At 43.3% G+C, this 19,226-nt stretch overlaps 1 protein-coding gene across 2 annotated transcripts in view; it reads right to left on the bottom strand.

Annotated features, from left to right (window-relative positions):
- The window catches only part of LOC111154100 (neuroblastoma amplified sequence), a 333,307-nt gene that overhangs the window by 95,565 nt on the left and 218,516 nt on the right, over positions 1 to 19,226 (bottom strand). For both annotated transcript variants that reach the window (XM_022513484.1, XM_022513482.1), the window contains exons 39-42: positions 17,655 to 17,731; positions 17,137 to 17,274; positions 4,813 to 5,042; positions 1,171 to 1,281 (exon numbers count right to left, since the gene is read on the bottom strand). In XM_022513484.1, coding sequence (XP_022369192.1) covers positions 1,171 to 1,281; positions 4,813 to 5,042; positions 17,137 to 17,274; positions 17,655 to 17,731 — 556 coding nt within the window. The remainder of the gene's footprint in view (positions 1 to 1,170; positions 1,282 to 4,812; positions 5,043 to 17,136; positions 17,275 to 17,654; positions 17,732 to 19,226) is intronic.

Below are 19,226 nucleotides of genomic sequence, written 5' to 3'. Positions count from 1 at the left end.
CACTCCCCTCAAAATGTCTTGTTGGTAACTATGGCTACCTAGCTCACCAAAAGATGTCACAGCCCAACAGGCAGACCCAGTAAGATCCTAGAGCTGATCTTGACCCTTCCCCCTCACTGAATTCGTACCTCCTTGGTCCTCATCAATCAATGCATTTAGTACTAACCATTTCACCTTCTAGATATCTCTGAAAGCCATTATCATCTCTCCCTCTAGACTTTCAAAACCCTACTCCAAGTTATGGTCACCTGTTACAGTCTATTACTCCAATGACTCCCTAACTGGTTTTTATATGCCTGTACTGGTTTTCCTAAAATTTTTTTCTCAACATGGGAGCCAAAGTGATCTTATCAAAATGTAGACCTGATCCTAATACCTCTCTCTCTTTTACAAAATCCTTCAATAGTTTCCTATGACTCAAGTGATAGGCCTGCCGTCTTGCCCATGGCCTGGCTTCCGGGCTTCTCCACAGGGCCCTCTCACACTGTGCTCCCAACTCTCTGGACCTCAGCCACGCTGTCCGCCTGTCAGGCCCTCACACGCATCATGCTACTTCCCGTCAAAAGGCTTTAGCACGTAAACTGTTTTGTCTCCCTAGAAAATGGTTTCCTTCTCATTGGAGTGTACACAATTGTGATGCAATATTTAGATCTCAGCTCCAGCATTATTTCCTCAGGAAAGTCTTCCCTAACTTCACCAAATCCCGTTTGGGCTCTCTTCTGTAGTACTTGTCACAGTTGTAATTTCACGTTTGTCTGTCATTATTCAATGACAGTCTGTCTCCCGCACTAGACTACAGCTTCCAAGACAGCTGGGATGCCTATTTTGCTCACTCTTATAACCCAAGTGTCTAACACTGTTCCTCATAGGCAGATTCTCAGTAAAAACAAAACAAGACAAAACAAAACAAAAAAAAACCAGAAAACCTACCTCTGCATAAATGCATGAATATTAATGTAACTCGGGACTATTATTACTGAAAGGCAAAAAGTGATAGACTATTGTTGGAATACCAAAATGTGCATAGGAAACGTATAAAGACAGAATGTCCAGATATTGGGCTACTATAGCTCAAAAGGCAACGTGACATTGTACTTTATGACTTCAAGATCCTTCTAAAATGGAATCTGAGAAAACGGGAATAAACGCCCATAGGAATCGTGTGCTTACCCGCTGTCAGTGAACAGGAACTCCAAATGGGTCATAAGAACTTCCCAACGGGAGACACTGTAACGCTGCGCCAGAGAAAGAGCGATGCTGTAGACGTTTTCCTCAAGTGTTCTTCGAGAATGTCCATCAGCCACGGGGAAGGTAGAGAAGAGAAACACATTACCTTAATCAGCCAAGAAAACATTCATTAGGACTCTCTCCAGCTGCGAGGGGTACAGTCAGCACAGTCCTTAAGAAGACGTTTCACAGTAATTCAGGAAAAGTACTTCCAAGGAATTCTAATGCTCCGTTTTCACCATGGCACACTGCCACTGACGAAGGAACGATCTAGACCAGTGGTTCTCAGCCGAGGATTCTGCGCCCCCTGGGGCATCTGACAGTGTCTGATTATCACGGCGGGAGCGGACGCGGCGAGGGCTACCAGCGTCTAGTGGGTGGGGGACAGGGGCGCGGCAGATGGCCGAGCCTCCTGCAGTGCCCAGAATGGCTCTCCCCCAAGGCGTTATCCAGTCCAAAGTGTACCGAGCGCGAAAATTTTCTGGTCTAGATACCAAAGCCTGTAGTCAAAAAACAGTGCAAAGGAAACACCTCTCCACTGCAGCTACATTCTGAGAAAGCAGAGGTGGGCACTCCACAAACGTTTACGTTTCCTAGTGCCGGGCACTGGGTAGCTGCTTAGGACAGAAAGTTGAACCAGGTGTTTCTTGAGGAACTCAAAGCATAGCCCTAGCGGACGATGTGAGAGGTGAATCAACAATTAAATAAAACAGAGGGGACGCCACCAGCGAGGACTTCAAATCCAGACAGCAGAGATGAGCCAGTGACTGCCAACCCAAGCTCAAGTCTGGAGGACACGCAAGTGGAACAGCAGCGAGGCAGTTCCCAGAGAGGAGGCAGAGGGGATGCTGGCCAAGGGGACTGCGCCTTATCCTCTAGCAGTGGGGAGCCCATGGAAGGTTTAAACCAGGGGATGGGGCCCTCCAGGTGTATCAGGAATTCTGGGGGCACCTGGGTGGCTCGGTTAGTTAAGCGAATGCCATCGGCTCGGGTCATGATCCTGGAGCCCCAGGATTGATCCCACATCAGGCTCCCTGCTTGGCAGGGAGTCTGCTTCTCCCTCTGACTTCTCCCCTCTTACTCTCTCTCTCTAACACATATAAATAAATAGAATATTAAAAAAAAAAAAAGAATAATAATTCTGGGCCAGGGTGCCCACATTAAAGCCATCCTGGAAAGACTATTATGGGGCCCCTCTATCCCCAAGCAGACAAATTATTGGTTGGAGGATTGGTGGACAAAACCACAGGCAGAGAAATGAAATCTCTGTTCTTTTTAAATGATACTGCTAAGACTGCATACACCCTAGCAAAGAAAACCAGGACATTTACTTATATGTTTGATTAGCCAGGAGTCGGGAAACATTTTCTGTAAACAGCAAATTAATAAATCTTTCAGGCTTCGCTGCCATACATACGGTCTCTGTAGCAAATTCTTATTATTTTTTTATTCTTGTTTTTCCACAAACCTTTAAAAATGCAAAAACCATTCTTTGCTCATGGACTATAAAAAGGAGGCCCAGGGATGGAATAAGTCCGTCATGGCGAGAATTACCAGGACATTATCAATTAAAAAATTTCTTAAAGTATTTATTGAGTACCTACACCTCTCCCCATGATAGAATGAGAAATCCTTGGGGATAGCTACCATTAGCCATTCATCCTTTCTGTTAGGGGAGTCCGAATCATTGCCTGATGACACGAACGTGTTCACCGGGTATGCACAGTGTTATCACCTGATAAGGGGGAATGCAACCAAGCTATGTTGTGCCCTCTTCAAGGTTACCTTGACTAACCACTGCCAAGCAATTATGTAAGAGACACAGGCAATGAAGGACATATACACTGCACTTCCAGAATACTGATGCCATGGAAATGGATCACAATTAGTAAGAAAATGAAAAATGGTCGCCTTGCGTACAACTAAAGGTAGAGAAGGTAGAACTGCGGAACACGAGGAAGCAGGTGCTTCACAGGTTCTTGTATGTGAGATACCAAACTCCCATCTCTAAATCAGAATTGCTAGCTCGGAAATGCCATGGATGCTCAGACATTTTAAACAAGCCATTCAAACGCTGTTGTATATTTTTCTAAGGAACAAACTGTGTAGAAGATTCTATTACATGTTCGTCAAAAGCAGATCTTTGTCCTTTAGGACATACTTCATAGCATATACTAGCTAGATATTTAAAAAAGAAAATCAAGGACAATAACCCTAGCAAACTGTAATAGACGATGTTAAGACATGCCTTACCTTTTAACCTTTATTCTACGTAATAATCCTCTTCTAAGAAACCAAGAGTATGGCACCAAGGACTCCCAAATGCCTGGAGGAAAAGCCCATTGGACTTGGCAATGGGAAGCTGAGGCTCACCACCCTGGTCGTGTGACCCTGAAAAACTCTGTAAAGTTGATTCTCAGATTCCTCTTCCAAAAGTGAGGAGGTTGGATTAAATGACCTCCTTGGTCACTTTCCAATTAGATATTAAACGACTCTAATGAAATTATTAATCTCTAGGAGAACAGAGGGGCAAAGAAAAAGTGATCCCGTACTTCTATTAACTAAATCCTTGGACAGATTGTTCTATCTTTTCTTTGATCGCTCTATTCCCTGCCTACTCTAAAGAGAATTTGGGGTGTCTTCTGGTAGGAAAGAAGCTCGGGCTAATACAAACTCATTACAGAGTGGCAAGTCTACTTTGCCACTTTCTTAAAGATTTAAATGATAATAATGAAAAACAACAAGTTTCACTTCCCTAAGCAGGGCCATCTTTGTTAAAGTACTGTACCAAGAGGGAAGAAAAACCATTAAATACAGGCACAATTTAACCTTAGTTTCAAAGGCTGGAAGGCTCGACGGAACCGCATGCAGGTGCCTTCCTGGGAACACAATCAGGCAGTATGGGGAGGCCAGGAGGCACCACGAAGATGGGGATGGCTTTGTTACGTGAGAAGTCAAGTTCAACGTTCCAGTGATGATCCTACCACCCATGTAAACTTGGGCCAAGTACTCAACACTCTGAAGCCTCACGTTCTTCAGCTATAAAATACGGATGACATTTTATGTCATAGGGTTACCTTGAGGATTGAATAACATTTACGATATAGTTTACAGAGCACCTAACACAGCTCCTTGCACATGGTAAGCACTCCACAAACTGTGGTATTAAAAACAAAACAACTCTACTTAATAACAACCATTGTGGGTGAACACATTTTCCCACTTTTTTTTTTTAATTTATGTTTTCTTCCCCCCACCCCCCACTTTCTCTACCTTCTCACAGGTAAGTAATTCTCATTTGATCTAAACTAAAAAATGGAGACCAGTATTAAAAACAAGGGGCATTCCATACCCACAAAGAAAAATGAGAGACAGAGAGGGAGGTCGGGGAAGGGGAAAGGGAGGGGGAGAGAATCTCAAGCGGACTCCCTGCTGAGTGTGGAGCCTGAAGCGGGGCTCGATCTCATGACCCTGAGATCATGACCTGAGCCGAAATCAAGTCAGGTGCTTAACCGACTAAGCCACCCAGGAGCCCCTCTTTCACATTTTAAATCCATCCCTTCGTGAGACAAAGGTGTTGCTTACTCTGCTAAACCAAGGATAGTTTCCCTTTTGTACTGATCGTCTGCAGTAAACCGCTGCACATCCACTCCCTTCCGAAGGCCCTGAAGGACCTGAGCCTGAGTGAAATCCAGGAGACGTTCGTTGTAGTAGTGCAACTGCTTGGTCAGAGAGATCAGGTCCTCCGGCCAGGCTTCATGTCCATATCGGGTCACATGCCCGGTGACCAACTTGATTAGCTCTTTGGGATCAGCCTGTAACAAAAAGAGTGACAACAAAAACAGAACAAAGTAACAGTAAGAGACCATGTCTACTGGGCAGTGTTCGGCTCGTCCCCTGTTGCTGTTCCATTAAGGTTCACAACCACCCTGAGCAATCAATGGCAGATGTGGTACACTTTCAGACCACAAAGTTAAGACACAGAGTCAAGTCTGGAAGGAGGTTTCTGGACTTCTGCTCTATTCTTCCTTAAAAATCTCCAACTAGTTAAAAAATAATGTCCACTTTTTTTTTTCAACTACCATCATCCTACATTAGACTGATCATTTATAATTCACCCTGGAAGTAATTTTTGTCATCAGTGCCCCTGGATAAAGTTTCTTTGGACCATCTAAGTATTCTTGATAACAAAATAGCAGTTCCAATACCACCACTATAAATGCCTAGAGAACTAAATAGAAGAGTGTTTTCTGCAGGGGTAAGTTATGGAAAAACCCACCCCTGCTCCTGAAATCATAAAAACTTCTAGTTGTATAAGGGAGCACCCAACCAATTTTTACTCCGCTCAGTTTGGGGCTCACTGGGATATTGTTCTATAATTCTTAATAGCTTCCCTAACAACAATAAAATTATTCAAATAGAACAAAACCAGGAATCTAACAGTTGACAGGAAAGAAAAATAAGTGATCAATTGGCCACATTTATTTACATTAAAGTTGGTCTGGGCGTCAACGAAGCAACAGCAGCTCAACCATGAAAAATTTTGGGATTTTAACAGGGAGCCTGATACTTGAACAACAGTATCTCCATCACTCCCAACTCCTGGGAAGACATGGTTTATATTTTAATATAAGCAAATAAGGAAAAAACTCCAGAATCTACCTTTGGTTCTCAGAAACACATCTAATTATAGTAAGCTGTCAGCATTTCTAATGTGTAAGCCATTATTCTGAGCTACACAAGGAGATTTGTCAACATCGAGTCTATATTACCAAACCCAGCCTGACATTTCTCTCTTGATCCTATTAGGGAACAGTCTGGGCGTGCCGATAAAAACCAATTACAGAAATCTTCTTGGGTTCCAGGAAGTGGAGTTGAGGAAAAAGTCCATGTTTTCCCTACTGCTATGCATACACTCAGTTCTATTGCTAAAAACACAGATTAAGGGTATCTCAAGTCAAAAGACTTGGGATTGAAAATCACCTCTCTAAAGTAAGGTACGAGACCATCTTTCATTTGTTCCAATATTTCTTGTGCACCTATTTTGTGCCAAGTGATACATTAAGAAGATGTGACCCTTTCCTCCAGGAATGCAGTCTATCAGGAGACACAATCAAGCAGTTGTAAAACGGGGTGACACAAATGAGCACGGGGTGCCGTGGGAATACAGACAAGCTGGGTGTGGGCCAAGTCTCCAGGGCACCTTCTTGGAAGAGTTAATGCCCAGACTAACTACTCAGGTATCAGCAGTTAAAAACGCCAGCAAAAACCAATGAGGCCAATTCCAGTAAAGGGTACAACAGGTGCTAAGGCCTACATAGCTAAGACCTGAAAGAAAGAAGGCATGAAAGAAGCAAATCTACCCGCCATTAGAAGAGATGTGGAAATCCGCCGCATACAGATGGTATTTCTCACCATGGCTTCAGGCAAAGGGGATCCCACGCCTCAGCTCCCAGGGCCACCCCTACAGCTGACATTCACCCCCACCCCCTTTCTGCTTACTGACTGAACCCTTGGACAGCACCGAAGTCACACACCAAGGGCTCAGCCAGGCCAGAAGTGATGTGGTATAGGGCCTCCGCTCCAGGGCCAGCCAGCCGGTCTACACCGGCTCTGCCCCCCGGTGGGTACCACTGTTGTCTGTTTCCTCACACCTCATCTGGTTAGCACGGTTCTGCCTAGAGGTAGAGAGAGCGAGAGCACATATGCAACGAGCAGGGCTTCAGGCTGGCAAGAGAGCTCTTCTACAGCCGTCCTTTCACAGAGCACCCTGCGGCCCGGTTCTGCACTCCAGCTACAAACCCACATTCACCACAAGAAGGACAGCTTTCTCCCATAGTCACTCCAACCCTGTGCTTTCAGACCGAAGCCTTCAGTCTGCAGTTGCCTCAAGCACTGGGAAGGAGAGGCCAGACCCATGCAGCCTATCTCTGGGTGGGACTCCGAGCCCCTCTCTGCCAGGCTGTTGCTTTCCACTCCTGTTCATGAAGCTCACCACCTCCATGTCTCGAGGCTTTCCCACAGGTTTTCTTCACATTCAGGTTTTACCTTTTGTTTTCTGGCATCTCAAGGATTTGAGATGTTTGGGGAGAGTGACCTACACACTCTTCACTTGACCTCGATTGTGTAACGCCTTCTCATTTCTATTCTCTTTGTATTCGGATACCTTTTATGGAAAAATCCCAAGACCCAGTAGAGGGCAGAGCTCCAAAATGGTAGCACAAAGCAATACTGAGCATAATTACTAACATTTGTGTGGGCTTTTCTTTATCCCACAGAAAGTTTCCAGTCTCCACGTATGACCTTCGTCTTCATGTCTTTGCCAATGAAGAAAATGACACAGCCTAGCGAAATCAGCATGGACCCACAGAAGGTCCTAGCTGGATGACCTCGTTCTGACTTACTTAACAACTACATACTCAGTTGTGTCATCTACAAAATGGCAGTAAAACACAGCCTGCATGGTTGTGTGAAACCCAAGAGACGATATATATAAAACACACAAACCAAGCCCTGGCATGAAGCAGGTATTCTGAAAATGAATGGGACTGTGGGATTTACTCAAAGCCACTCTCTTTAATTGTACCTCCACTACACAATTTATTTTACATTGCTTTTTCTCAGAAATATTAAATTCCAGCTTATTAAATTATGGCAGAGACCATGTATACTTCATGAGCTTGTCTCTTCCAGAGCACAGCAGATTCTCTCGCACAAATCAGGCATGAGGTAAGAGGGGAGCGCGGGGACAGCAGTAGTGGCTTTCAGGTCAGTGGTACTGCACACTCCAGGTCCCTCACTCAGTAGGGATGCAGTTCGGGGCAATTATTTCCTATCTGTTTCCTCACCCATAGGAGTCAATAAGCACAGCCTCCTCATGCTTTGTTATGGGGCACAAGTAAAACAAAGTATTTTAAAGTACCCTTGTCTCCCTCATTCTAAGAAAGCAAACTGGACCTAGAGCTTATGCTCAAGGAATTAAAAAGCAGTGAGAGACAAACACATACACAGAAGCAACCCACAGAAGGCTTCTGATTAGAAGCACCATTACAGGGTCTCAGACCAAGAATGATGGGAACTCCACAGAGGGAGCCAAGAGAGGGATTCTTTCTCATGGCTCTCCAGGGGCTCAGTTTCTTTGGATGTAAAACAAAGGAACATCACCAGACGATCCCCCTTTTAAGGTTAAAATGCTATGAATGTATAGGAATTCAACCATGAAAATAAAACAAATCCTTGGAAATTCCTCCAGGTGTGGAATTTTTCTCATGTATCCCGCCACTAAATCTTCAGAGCAGATCTTCACTCCAAGTACAACCACAGACTAATGAATTAAAGCCAATATATTCCGACACAGCTTAAACAACTTCAATGTCTTTTCCTTTACTAAGTCAAAATTACCCAGCCCCTCTGTATTTTTTATTTCAGATTCTTTATACATCAAACACATTCACTATACTAAGAACTATTTAAGAACAAATATCTAATACTTTAGTCTTCGGTGTGGAGACAGGTGTAGTACCAAACATACATGCAGTGAATCTCATCTAATACTAACAGTTCTGTGGGACCAGATTCTACTAGCATCATACATTTTAGAGACACAAAAGGAGACACTTGACCGAGGCCACTCGGTTAAGTAGCAGGGTGGCCTGTGACTCCCAAGCACAATGCCTCCCCCGAAAACCACCCTTTTCTACTTGGTCAACAAGGAAAGCGTAGCTCTTGAGATTATAAATATCCTTAAAAAAAATTTTTTTTTATTTGAGAAAGAAAGAGTGTGTGTGTGTGTGTGTGTGTGTGTGTGTGTGTGTGTGAGAGAGAGAGAGAGAGAGAGAGAGAGAGAGAGTGAGAGTATAAGCAGAGGGAGAGACAGATGGAGAGGGAGAATCAGACTCCCCACCGACTCGGGAGCCCATATAAGGCTTGATCCCAGGACCCTGAGATCATGACCTGAGCCAAAGGCAGACATTTAGCAACTGAGCCACCCAGGCACCCCCTGAAATTACAAGGATCTTGGCAAGCCCAGTATACGCAGAGCTCCCACCAAATGTAATTAAGACTTGGTATCAGAGTCCTTTTACAAATGATCAGCTTTCACTGATGGATTTAATGTTGTCATTGTACATTAACTACATCTAGATTGGCTTTTTTTTTTTAAACACACATGTGCATTCTCCCTCTCATCCCTTTTATACACATATATGCAAGTGTAAACACAAGCGACCCTAGAGGACACACAATAGTAGGTGTCCAACTAAATATTTGATTCAAGCTGTATCTGCAAGTCTTTCATTTTTTCTTCCCTAATGACAACAGACAGAGTTTAGAATACCCTTTTTTGTTCAACCCCTTGACATAAACATGCCTGGTTTTAAAATTCTGTCCTAATAATGGTGGTGGCTAGGAGCAGGTAATTAATTCTTTGATGATAGGTTCCCAAGTGTCTTCAAATTTATGGATCATTGAATACTTGTTAAATGTACAGAAAGGTTTTCAAAACTTCAATTTATTGTGTAAAACACAATACTAATGAGAAGGAACGACTCGCAAGGGCTTCTAAGAAAAAGGAAAATCAGTTATGGGTAAAAACCACAGGAATGGGCATCAGATACCCTGATTACTGGCTCTTCTCCCTGAGCTCGAGGTTTTCCAGTATTAAAATTGAAGCTTTTTTTTCTTTATAGAATCTTCATAAAGATTAAATGAGGCTAGATGGACTAGCGTGTTGTAAGTTCTAGCCCTCTATGCAAACTATTCTCTTACCATCATCATTACTACTTCCAGCTCTTCCTCAAGGAACTTTACTGGTTGTGATTACTTCCAATATTTAAGTTTTAATAACAGTTCTTCCCCTGAGCTTACACTTTCTCTCAAAATACTCCAAAGCAACCCCCTACTCACCCCAAAGCTTCATTTCATTCATTCACTCAGGCCCCAAGTGTATGGCATTCAAGTGTCTAAGCACTTTGACGTGAATGTCATTTGACCCTCGTACAACCCAGTCATGTGCATTCAAGACTATGGTTCCCGATTCAGAGACGCCAATCTGCCCTCCACGCAGCCTCAGCTACGGGCTGCTAGCGAAGAACCGAGGCAAACCTCTTGCCTCTCACCTACCACCCTGTCCACAACATCAGGCCCTTTTTCCCTACGCTACCAACAGGTCTCCATCAGTGTTCTCCATCCAAACTGACACCCGAAATTGCTGCTTTTGTGTGTGTAGGGTATAGTCAAAGCTCTCTCTTTTCCCAATGAAGCTCAATGCCATGATCCAAGGGTATGAAAGCTTTTGGCTTCTAGGAAGCTTTTGAAGGGCTTTATAGGTAGCTTCAAAATCTGCCTTATTCAGTATTCAAAGTGGTATTACAAAACATCACAGGCTACAAAAACTAACAACATAAAAAGGCATCAAAAACTTGAACAGAAAGTGTGGAGAATTAAATTATTCTAATTTTCCCCAAAAAATTTGGCAATGCAGTTCTTCAGGGGGTGAATAAAATATAATTTCTTCAAAGTATATTGTCAAGTCCCTGTAAAAAAAAAAAATTATGCCTAAATATTCATGACTATGGAATGCCCCATGACTTAATCTACTGCTTACTAGTAGAGGTAATAAATCCATTCGGGTTTAATAGTCTCCATTTCTTGGTAATATTGGTTGGGAAGTTTTAAACAGGTGGTGTGTTTCCCCTCTAGGGCTGTTATTTGCTTGAGATAATTTTCTACTTAGTATTTTCAATTAGTGGCTTAAAAAAACCACATTTTAGAAATAGTCTACCATAAAATTTTGAATTCCATCCCCTGCTGGGTTTGCTTCTCTAGCATATAAACTAAAGGACATGTTTCCATTTTTAACCGATTTTATCTTCTGAAACTTTTTAAAAAGACTGCTAGAAAAGATCACACTTCGAGATGCATTTACAATAATTATAAAGGTAAGGTATAATTGAAAACAAAATCAGGGTAAGAATGTGCCTACTCACATTTGCGTATAAAACTGTGACATACATATGCATATTCATAAACTATTTCTGGAAGGAACCAAAAGGGAAACACTGACTTTTTGCTGTCTACCATTCTCATCATTTGGGTTTTATGGCCATGTGTGTATTATTTCTTAAATATAAAAACAAGTCAATCAGGATAAACATGAGGAGAGAAGACTCTTTCCAGCTGACCGACTATCAATCATTGTCCTCTGTCACTAAAAAAAGTAGAGGCAAGATGGCCTCCTCCACAGATAAGCTAGGAGAGCTCCAGGGCCTGTGCTGGCTGGCCGGCTGGCCGGCTCCAGGCGGGGCTTCCCATCAGGATGTACAGGTCCTTTGTCAGAAATAACCCCACAGATTCTATCAGTACTTTCATTCAAACCTAGAAATCTACCTAAGTTATCCTCCCGCAGCTCAGAACTACAGGGGGTGGAAGGAGAGAATGGGAGGGCTGAAAACAGAAACAAGGTAAAGTGACAATTGAGTGAAAGCTAGCTCCACTGAGTGCTATTATGCGTAGGCAACAAATGGAAACCACTTTTATTTCCATTTCTGCGGTGATTCATCGGGAGTTTGTTATATTTAATTCCAAACTCAGCAGTGCTGTTTTATGCAAAGGAAGATGCTGAAAAGACTGGAATCGTGGGCCGTTAGGTGGTCCGTGGACACCTCCTGTGTACTTACGACATCCGGTTCTGGTGGCCTGACTCCCGCCAACCTAAGCAAGCCAGAGCTCCCAAAACCCAAGTCTGAAGGCTGCCCCGACCCATGGCAGCTAATGGTTCCTGAAGCTACACACATACCAGTCAGCAGCCACTGAGGAACCACAGCGGGTGAGGTCCTGAGGATTCAGAGACAGTGATGGGTCCCTGCCCCCAAATAAGATCGCCACATGGAGAGGGGACAGCCGTGCATCGCTGACAACACCACAAAGAACCACTCACAGGGCGTCTGCACAAGAGCAGTAAGACACGGGAGAGGCCCAGGTCTGCTCAGGAGCAGAGAAGGTTCCACACAGGAGGCTCTCTGGAGCTCAGACTTAGATGCTGAGAGTGGGAAGAAGACGGAGGCACTTAAGTGGGGAAATTACATCTGTGCAGGCACAGCGGTGAGAGAAAGGGAAAGGATGTTAACTTCAGAGAGAAATTCTGAGGAGCTAAAACATAAACTTTGAAAAAGCTGGTGTCAGGCTCATGGCCGCTGGGGTGAGGAAGAGCCAGCCCGATCACTGAGGGGTTCCCTTAGCACGCGAGGGAGAGCGACTTTACCGGCAGCCGCAGTGGAACGTCCGGCTGGACATGACTCATGGGGCCTCCAAGCCAGAGACGCTCGGGTCCAAGTCAAAGCAGGCAGAGCTAGGAAGCAGAAGCACGAAGTGACAGTCTTCTCTTCCTACCACAGCAACCTGAGGCGAGCCACTGGATTTCTCGGAGTCTTACCTTCCGCCAAATGGGGATGCTCAAAGGGTCAAGGGGCAGAACAAATGCGAGGGCCATTGTAAGAGAAACGATGGCTTTTCGGGGTTAGTCTGATCTTCCTCCTGCCCACGGACAATTCCCACACGCAAGCCCCTAAGTTCACCCTTGCTGTTATCCAACCCCTCCACACACACACACACACACTCTTTTCAATACTTCTTAGCCAAACAGAGGAAACCTTACTGGTCAAAGTGAAGTCGGCTCATAGATGGCATTTCTGTCCTTTTCATCTGGAGTTAAGCAACTCTTCAACGCTTTCAGTTTCAAAATCTTTTAAATTTAAAATTTAAATTTAAATTTAAAATTTCAATACCATCTCCAATACATTGTGAGAAATCCCACAGTACATACATGGGCACAGGGACACTTCGATACTGTCGTTACTGCTGTTCTCTCTGTGTGGAACGCTCTTCCCCTCCTGTCTTTGTGGTGCTGCGCTCATCTCTTTGTCTTTCCTCAAAAGTCACTTTCTCAATTTGAGATCTTCCCCAAATCTGTTTAAATTGTACTCTACACATACATACTTCTCATTCTTCTTTGCTTTTTGTTTTCATAGCTCTTATCACCATCTAACAGAGTATATATTTTATTTCCTTATTTTGCTTATGACGTCCTTTCCTCAATGGAATGTAAGTCCAGGAAGGGCAAGGGTTTTTACATACTTTGTTCACTCGTGTTTCCCCAGGATCTAGAACATGGCCTGGCATAAAGTAATCACTTGATAAATACTTGAACAAATACACACACACACACACACACACACACACACGATTCAATCATTTCACATGTGCTACGGATTTGCTCATTAGTTTTCAATAACCTACCCAGTGAATACTTATTTACTCCCTTTTATTATCTAGGGAGATGAGAGGTACTTAAATTCCAAACAAGAGAGTGTTTCAGAGCTATGACTGAGGTAAGTATAGGGCAGGACAACGCCCACAGAAGAGCACCAGACAGGCCTGGGAGCACGGCGGGATGGCGGCAGGCAGCGGGAAGCCTGCCCAGTGAGGTAACACCTGAACCAAGGAGCTAAGCAAAGAAATGTTGCAGGCGAATATTACAGGCAAAGAGTATGAGTTTGAAGACAAGGAAAGAGAATACACAGGACACCTAAGAGATTCAAGTGGCCTGGTGTAGCAGGAACAAAGGAAGATGAAGTGGAGAAACAGGAGGGGTCAGACCGTGGGGGACATGCAGATCTTGCCAGGACAACAGGAAATCACGGAGGGATTTGAGGCAGAAGGCAGGATGACCAGGTCTCCACCTCAGAAAGGCCATTCTGACAGATGTTTGGGAAAAGATACAAACTAACAAAAATGAAGACAGGGTGAGTTTTACCAGGCTGTTACAGTGGTTTGGGTGAAGGAAACATGGAGACTGAATTAACTTGAGGATATGGGGTAGAGAGGAGAAAACAACTGGAAAGGTGTTCACACATCTATTAACTCCCTATGAACACATCTACCTGGAAGAACTTCAGAACGACTTTGTATCTTGATGTTAAAAAAAAAAAAAAATCACGGATACTTTCTAACTCTTCAGATCTCCTTTGAGACTACCAACCAACACAATGCTTTCCAGAGAGTTGCCAAGAAGTCCCTGGAGAATGAGCTGTTTCCTGAGAGGGTGCTGCCTTAACCCTACTGGATGGCACACCTGTTTCTGTCTGGAGCAGCTGAGAAGTTAGAAATCATGTTGGGAGGCTTCACTGCTGCACCACATGGACTTTACTGGCTTGTGTTCTAGGATCTAATGCTGCTTCCTGAAGCAATGACCCCGAACAGCAGCTGCCTTGTGCTATTGAGCCCAAAAGGAGAAGGGGAGCAGATGTTAGGGACCATGCCATGGGCCGGGATGGCGGAAGGGAGGTATGAGCAGTCTAACAACCAAGAATCAGAAGCCCAGGGCTGGGGCAAGACAGGAGAGCTCCAAGGAACCTCTTCCAAGGAAAAGATAGTTTGATAGGAAAATGGTGACAGGAACAAGGCCAAGAGTTGAAGGGCAGTAGCGGGGGACACAAGCTGGAAGGAAGAAACAGAAATTGGAGTTAAGGGTAAAAAGGGGCAGGAACAAGTCTTACTAGTCTTACCACGATGCCAAGCTCTAGGTCCTTCACATGAGGCACTCGAAATACAAAATACAAGACCTGGAACTAAAATGCTCCCACTTCTACTAAGTGAAAAGAGCTGCTGGGACACAGAAGAAAGCAAGATGAAAGCAGCTTTGCTTCTAGCCCTTAGCTTTCAATGTTCTGCTTTGTCTCTTCCCATGCTGCAAGTGTGGACATTTTAAATGGGGTTCCTTATGGAGCGACTGCGGCATCTGAAGAAGGAAATGGATTTTCAGATATAAAAGTTGGGGTGGAATTTAATGGTCTTCTCCTAAGTTACCTCTCTCAGAAACAGTACATGATTTGGGACTTTTAACTTTTGGTACGAAATAATTTACTCTAGGGGAAAACAGGAAAAATACATGCTGTCCTCGAATTTTCCTTCAAGAGGACTACTTTAATTAGGTTGTCAAGAAACTGAAGTGGGGCCACAATGTGGTTCTGCAGCAAGTCCTTTGGCCCCTCGAGGATGGACACGTGGTCTGGGCCGCATGGGTCTGCTGTGTTCTTTCAGGGAGATCCTCCCACACCCATGTACGCAACTGTCTTCTACGGATTTATAGTAAGTGCTGGGCTTAGGAACCCACAACCGTGTTTTCATGTTAACGCTCCGAGCCCAGGGCACACACGAGGTACCCAGCTGGCCAGCCTTTCGATCCTCTGTATTCAAGGAAAGTGGAGCACAGTGCTGGGTACACAGTGTGATCGTTAACACAGACCACGTACACGGGAACCAAAGAGGTGGATCCCATTGCCACGGTACCCACTCGGAAATCTCAGTCGAGTACATTCTGAAGACATGACTGACTTGTATTTATAACAAGGCACAATGCTTTTGGTCAAAGTAAAGCTTCACTGTGCTTCAACACACTTGGGAGCTTTAGAGAAAATGGTTACTTGGGTCCATGCTCAGCACTAATGAAAGATAGGGTACTTAGAAGCAGACTCCAGCAAACACGCCGTGAACATTCTTTGTCAGCCATCTGATGGAATGTAAGAAAGCCATTAAGTACACTGTTCCAGAAGGAAACCTGCCACATTTCCACCTATGTAATCACTTCTTTCCCTCAATTTATAGCACAGAAGGTCAATTTCTTATTTCACATAAAAACATACCTGAGATATAAAAACAGAACAAAGGAAAATTACTAGAGCATGGAAGAAAGTAACTGTACAAAGCGGCAGTAGCTATCAAAAACAAAACAAAATAAATCCAGAATCTCCAAAATAACAAGTATCTTTTATTAACTGGAAAAAGAAGAAAACATTCCTTTCTTGACCAAATGTCATCGTGATCAAACTATGCCAGAGGACAGTCCACGTCTAATAACGTCTCCCACGTCTAAGCCTGTGGGAGATTATCCTGTGTGTCGTAAATGGTTCTCCCAAGCCTCCCCACTGCCCTTACTCTCTTTAAAGAAAAAGTGATGAAGGAAAACCACAGATTTTTGCCACAAATGGAATGTTTTCGTGTGCTTAGCTATGTTTTGGGTGGCTGAGACAGCTAGAACTTTCATTCACATTTGGATTGTGAAATTCCTTCTTTACAGTGTGCTATGAAGTCAGGGGAGAAAGAATCCTGCCTCGGTGCATACGGAACCTTTTACTGGTACACACACTGGATCTGAAAGTCTGATCTATTTGCTTATCTACTCTTAAAGGTGGCAATTCTCTTAAAATACTCCAGTACAAAAAACTGACAATTTCCCAAGGCTCATATTTAAAACTGGTATGTACAGGTAAACCTCATGGCATCTATCACACCTCTGTGTCCACAAAGGGTGGCACATGTAACCCAAGGCCACGCATAGACTCTCTGGCTCAGAAATCAACAATAAAGTTGTATCAAAATTGTCTGGAGCTTAGCAGCAAGTGGGAATAACAGGTTTCAAGATTTCATCTGTCCGGCTACTACTCCCCTATTTCTGGCTTTAAAATAAATCAAAGTACAGCGCTGCTCAAAGAACTAGAGTGTCGACTGTCCTAAGCTGGAGCCATGTTCCTTTTGGGGAGTGGGTTAAAAAGCCAATTCTCCATTTCTCCTCTCCTACTACCTTAACCTGCCCTAAGCACTTTGCAAAATAACATAAATGACAGCAAAGCTGCAAGGAGAATCGGCATTCATAATACACACCGGAAACTACCTCTTCGTGATGCCTGGAAAAACAACTCTGTCCAACAGAGCAAAGGCAAGGGCAAACCCATCGGGGAGAAGGTTCTGGATACAAAGCACACCAGTCCCTTCAAAGAGGTAAATTCGTGTTTAAACGACTTTACAGAAGCTTTAACTCTGCTTGTTAATCAAGTGGAAACCACAAGGACTCACCCTGTAGAGAGGATGGCACCTGTCCTTGAAACACGGAGCCAGGCGGGCATAGATCTGGAGGCTACAGTAATAGGCCGCCAACTGGAGAGACAGAGCAGAGTGGGCCTGCTTTTCAAAGCACTTGTTAGCATCTAACACCTAGAAAGGAACATGACAGAACAAACTCCGCTGAAAGGAAGTTAAGGGAATCATCATAAACTATTACATTTCTAGTCATCACTGGAGAATTTCAGCTCAAAGTTTCCACCGCATCACCTCAAGCTCAACTTTAAGAGGACCACGTTCAAATGCAGAAGATACTATAAAGGCAGGTCCTATGAGGGTAAAAGAAGATTTGAAATTAAGACTTCAGCTAAAATGGTGGCATTTGCTCTCAGAATACTGATACCATAGTCCTTCCAGCACATAAGAACAATGAAAAGGAACTGAAACCTATAATGACCAATTTACTGGGAAAAATCTCCAGTGTCGGTTTTTTGTTTACTCATGAAGTCCTCTCTTGGTAAGGGGAAACTTACCTGTGGCAAGGCAAGGAGATAAGCAAGACCCAAGGTCATGTCATTTGGTAAAGCATCACTTGCCAGCTGCAAGAGAACTGAAGGCAGGAAGAAAAAAAAGCATCATTTTACTTGAGGATCTACATGACCTTCATAGTTACTTACTAAGTGCCATGTTTTTAGTCCTGTATGATTTCAACAGATAATTAGCTTCGGAGGACTCTTTAAGACCTTTTACAAATGTCTATTAACACTACCCAAATACAGATCACAGGAAATTATGTTATTAAATAGTAACCTTGCCTTACTCAAACTGCGCTATCTGTTATGTTTTCAAATAAGAGAAAACTCTGTTAATGCAGGTACAAAGTCTATGCAAACAGATCAGTGACAATGGTTTCTTACAGCTAATCTTTCGGTTTTAAAAACCCAGGCCATGCTATAAAATTATGTATATCAAGGACAGCTTAATATGGAAAATAAGCATACGAGCAACAAAACAGCTGTGAGTGCAAATTTCGGATCAGACTTTTGATTACTACAATGAAGATGGTTTTGTTCCTTCCAAGAACATCCCTCTTCATCCCACTCCACAAAAAACCCTAGCCTTGATTATATAATATCTTCAAATAGATCCCAACTAGTAACAACTTTCCCACATTTTTTATATAAGCAACGACCTGCCAGTGTCATGGCTCTACTTCAGGCAAGCACACTGCCAACAATATCTCTGTTTATATACAGTTTGCATTAATAAGGAAATACTCCATTCATTTAGAGTCTTAGTGACAAATACCAGGTAGTCGTATGTAATCACAATGTAAATCCTTTATTTTTAAAGAACACAGACTCTCATGATCTGCACTAATGAAGGAGAACAGTATGTGAATAATCCAAAGTAAATGATATTCGACTTTGGAAATATACCATATAATTTTTTTTTCCAGAAGATTTATCTTCCTAATTGTGTCTTTCTTGAACTGAAATTTAAGTCATTTATATAATCTGGGCTTAGCTGGCAGTCTGGGCAATGAGATGGTGGTGGGCTAAGGAACCACCAGCAAAAGTCCAAATTTGACTTAAAACTCAGAATCTCCTGTGGATGACTCATGGGGGAACAAACTGAGCTTTCTCCACTGTGCCTTACAGAGAGAATGTTGCCTCTTTAAATACTGATATCCTCTGATTTCTCCAACCTTATGAACCAAGTTGGACCACCGGTCAGCCTCAGGACTTCCAAGGAACATACAATATCAGAAGGTTTCCTAATCAAAAACTACTCGTTTCAAGGCCCATCTGCAAATTCATTCCTTCATTCCGTACTAGTGAGAACCTTCTCTGAACCAGACATTTCACTAACAAGAATCAGATTCCGCCATTTGGGATAAACACACTGGAACAAAAGAAAGTCTCCAAATAAGTAAAAACTACAATGCAAAGGGCCTAAACCAAATTTTGTACCAATAGTTACGAGAGCAAAGAAGCGAGTGTGTTCTAGAACACTATCAAAACTAAAGGATGAAGGGGTTAGCTATATATTCTGGACACCGGAAGATAAAGCAAGAAGAAACTTGTAAGTTTAATTTACAGAAC

The sequence above is a fragment of the Enhydra lutris genome, unplaced genomic scaffold, assembly GCF_002288905.1.
Source record: "Enhydra lutris kenyoni isolate GAN:26980312 unplaced genomic scaffold, ASM228890v2 scaffoldscaffold35, whole genome shotgun sequence".
NCBI lineage: Eukaryota > Metazoa > Chordata > Mammalia > Carnivora > Mustelidae > Enhydra > Enhydra lutris.
Note: the sequence above shows the minus strand (reverse complement) of the source record. Positions and strands in the feature narration are given on the sequence as shown.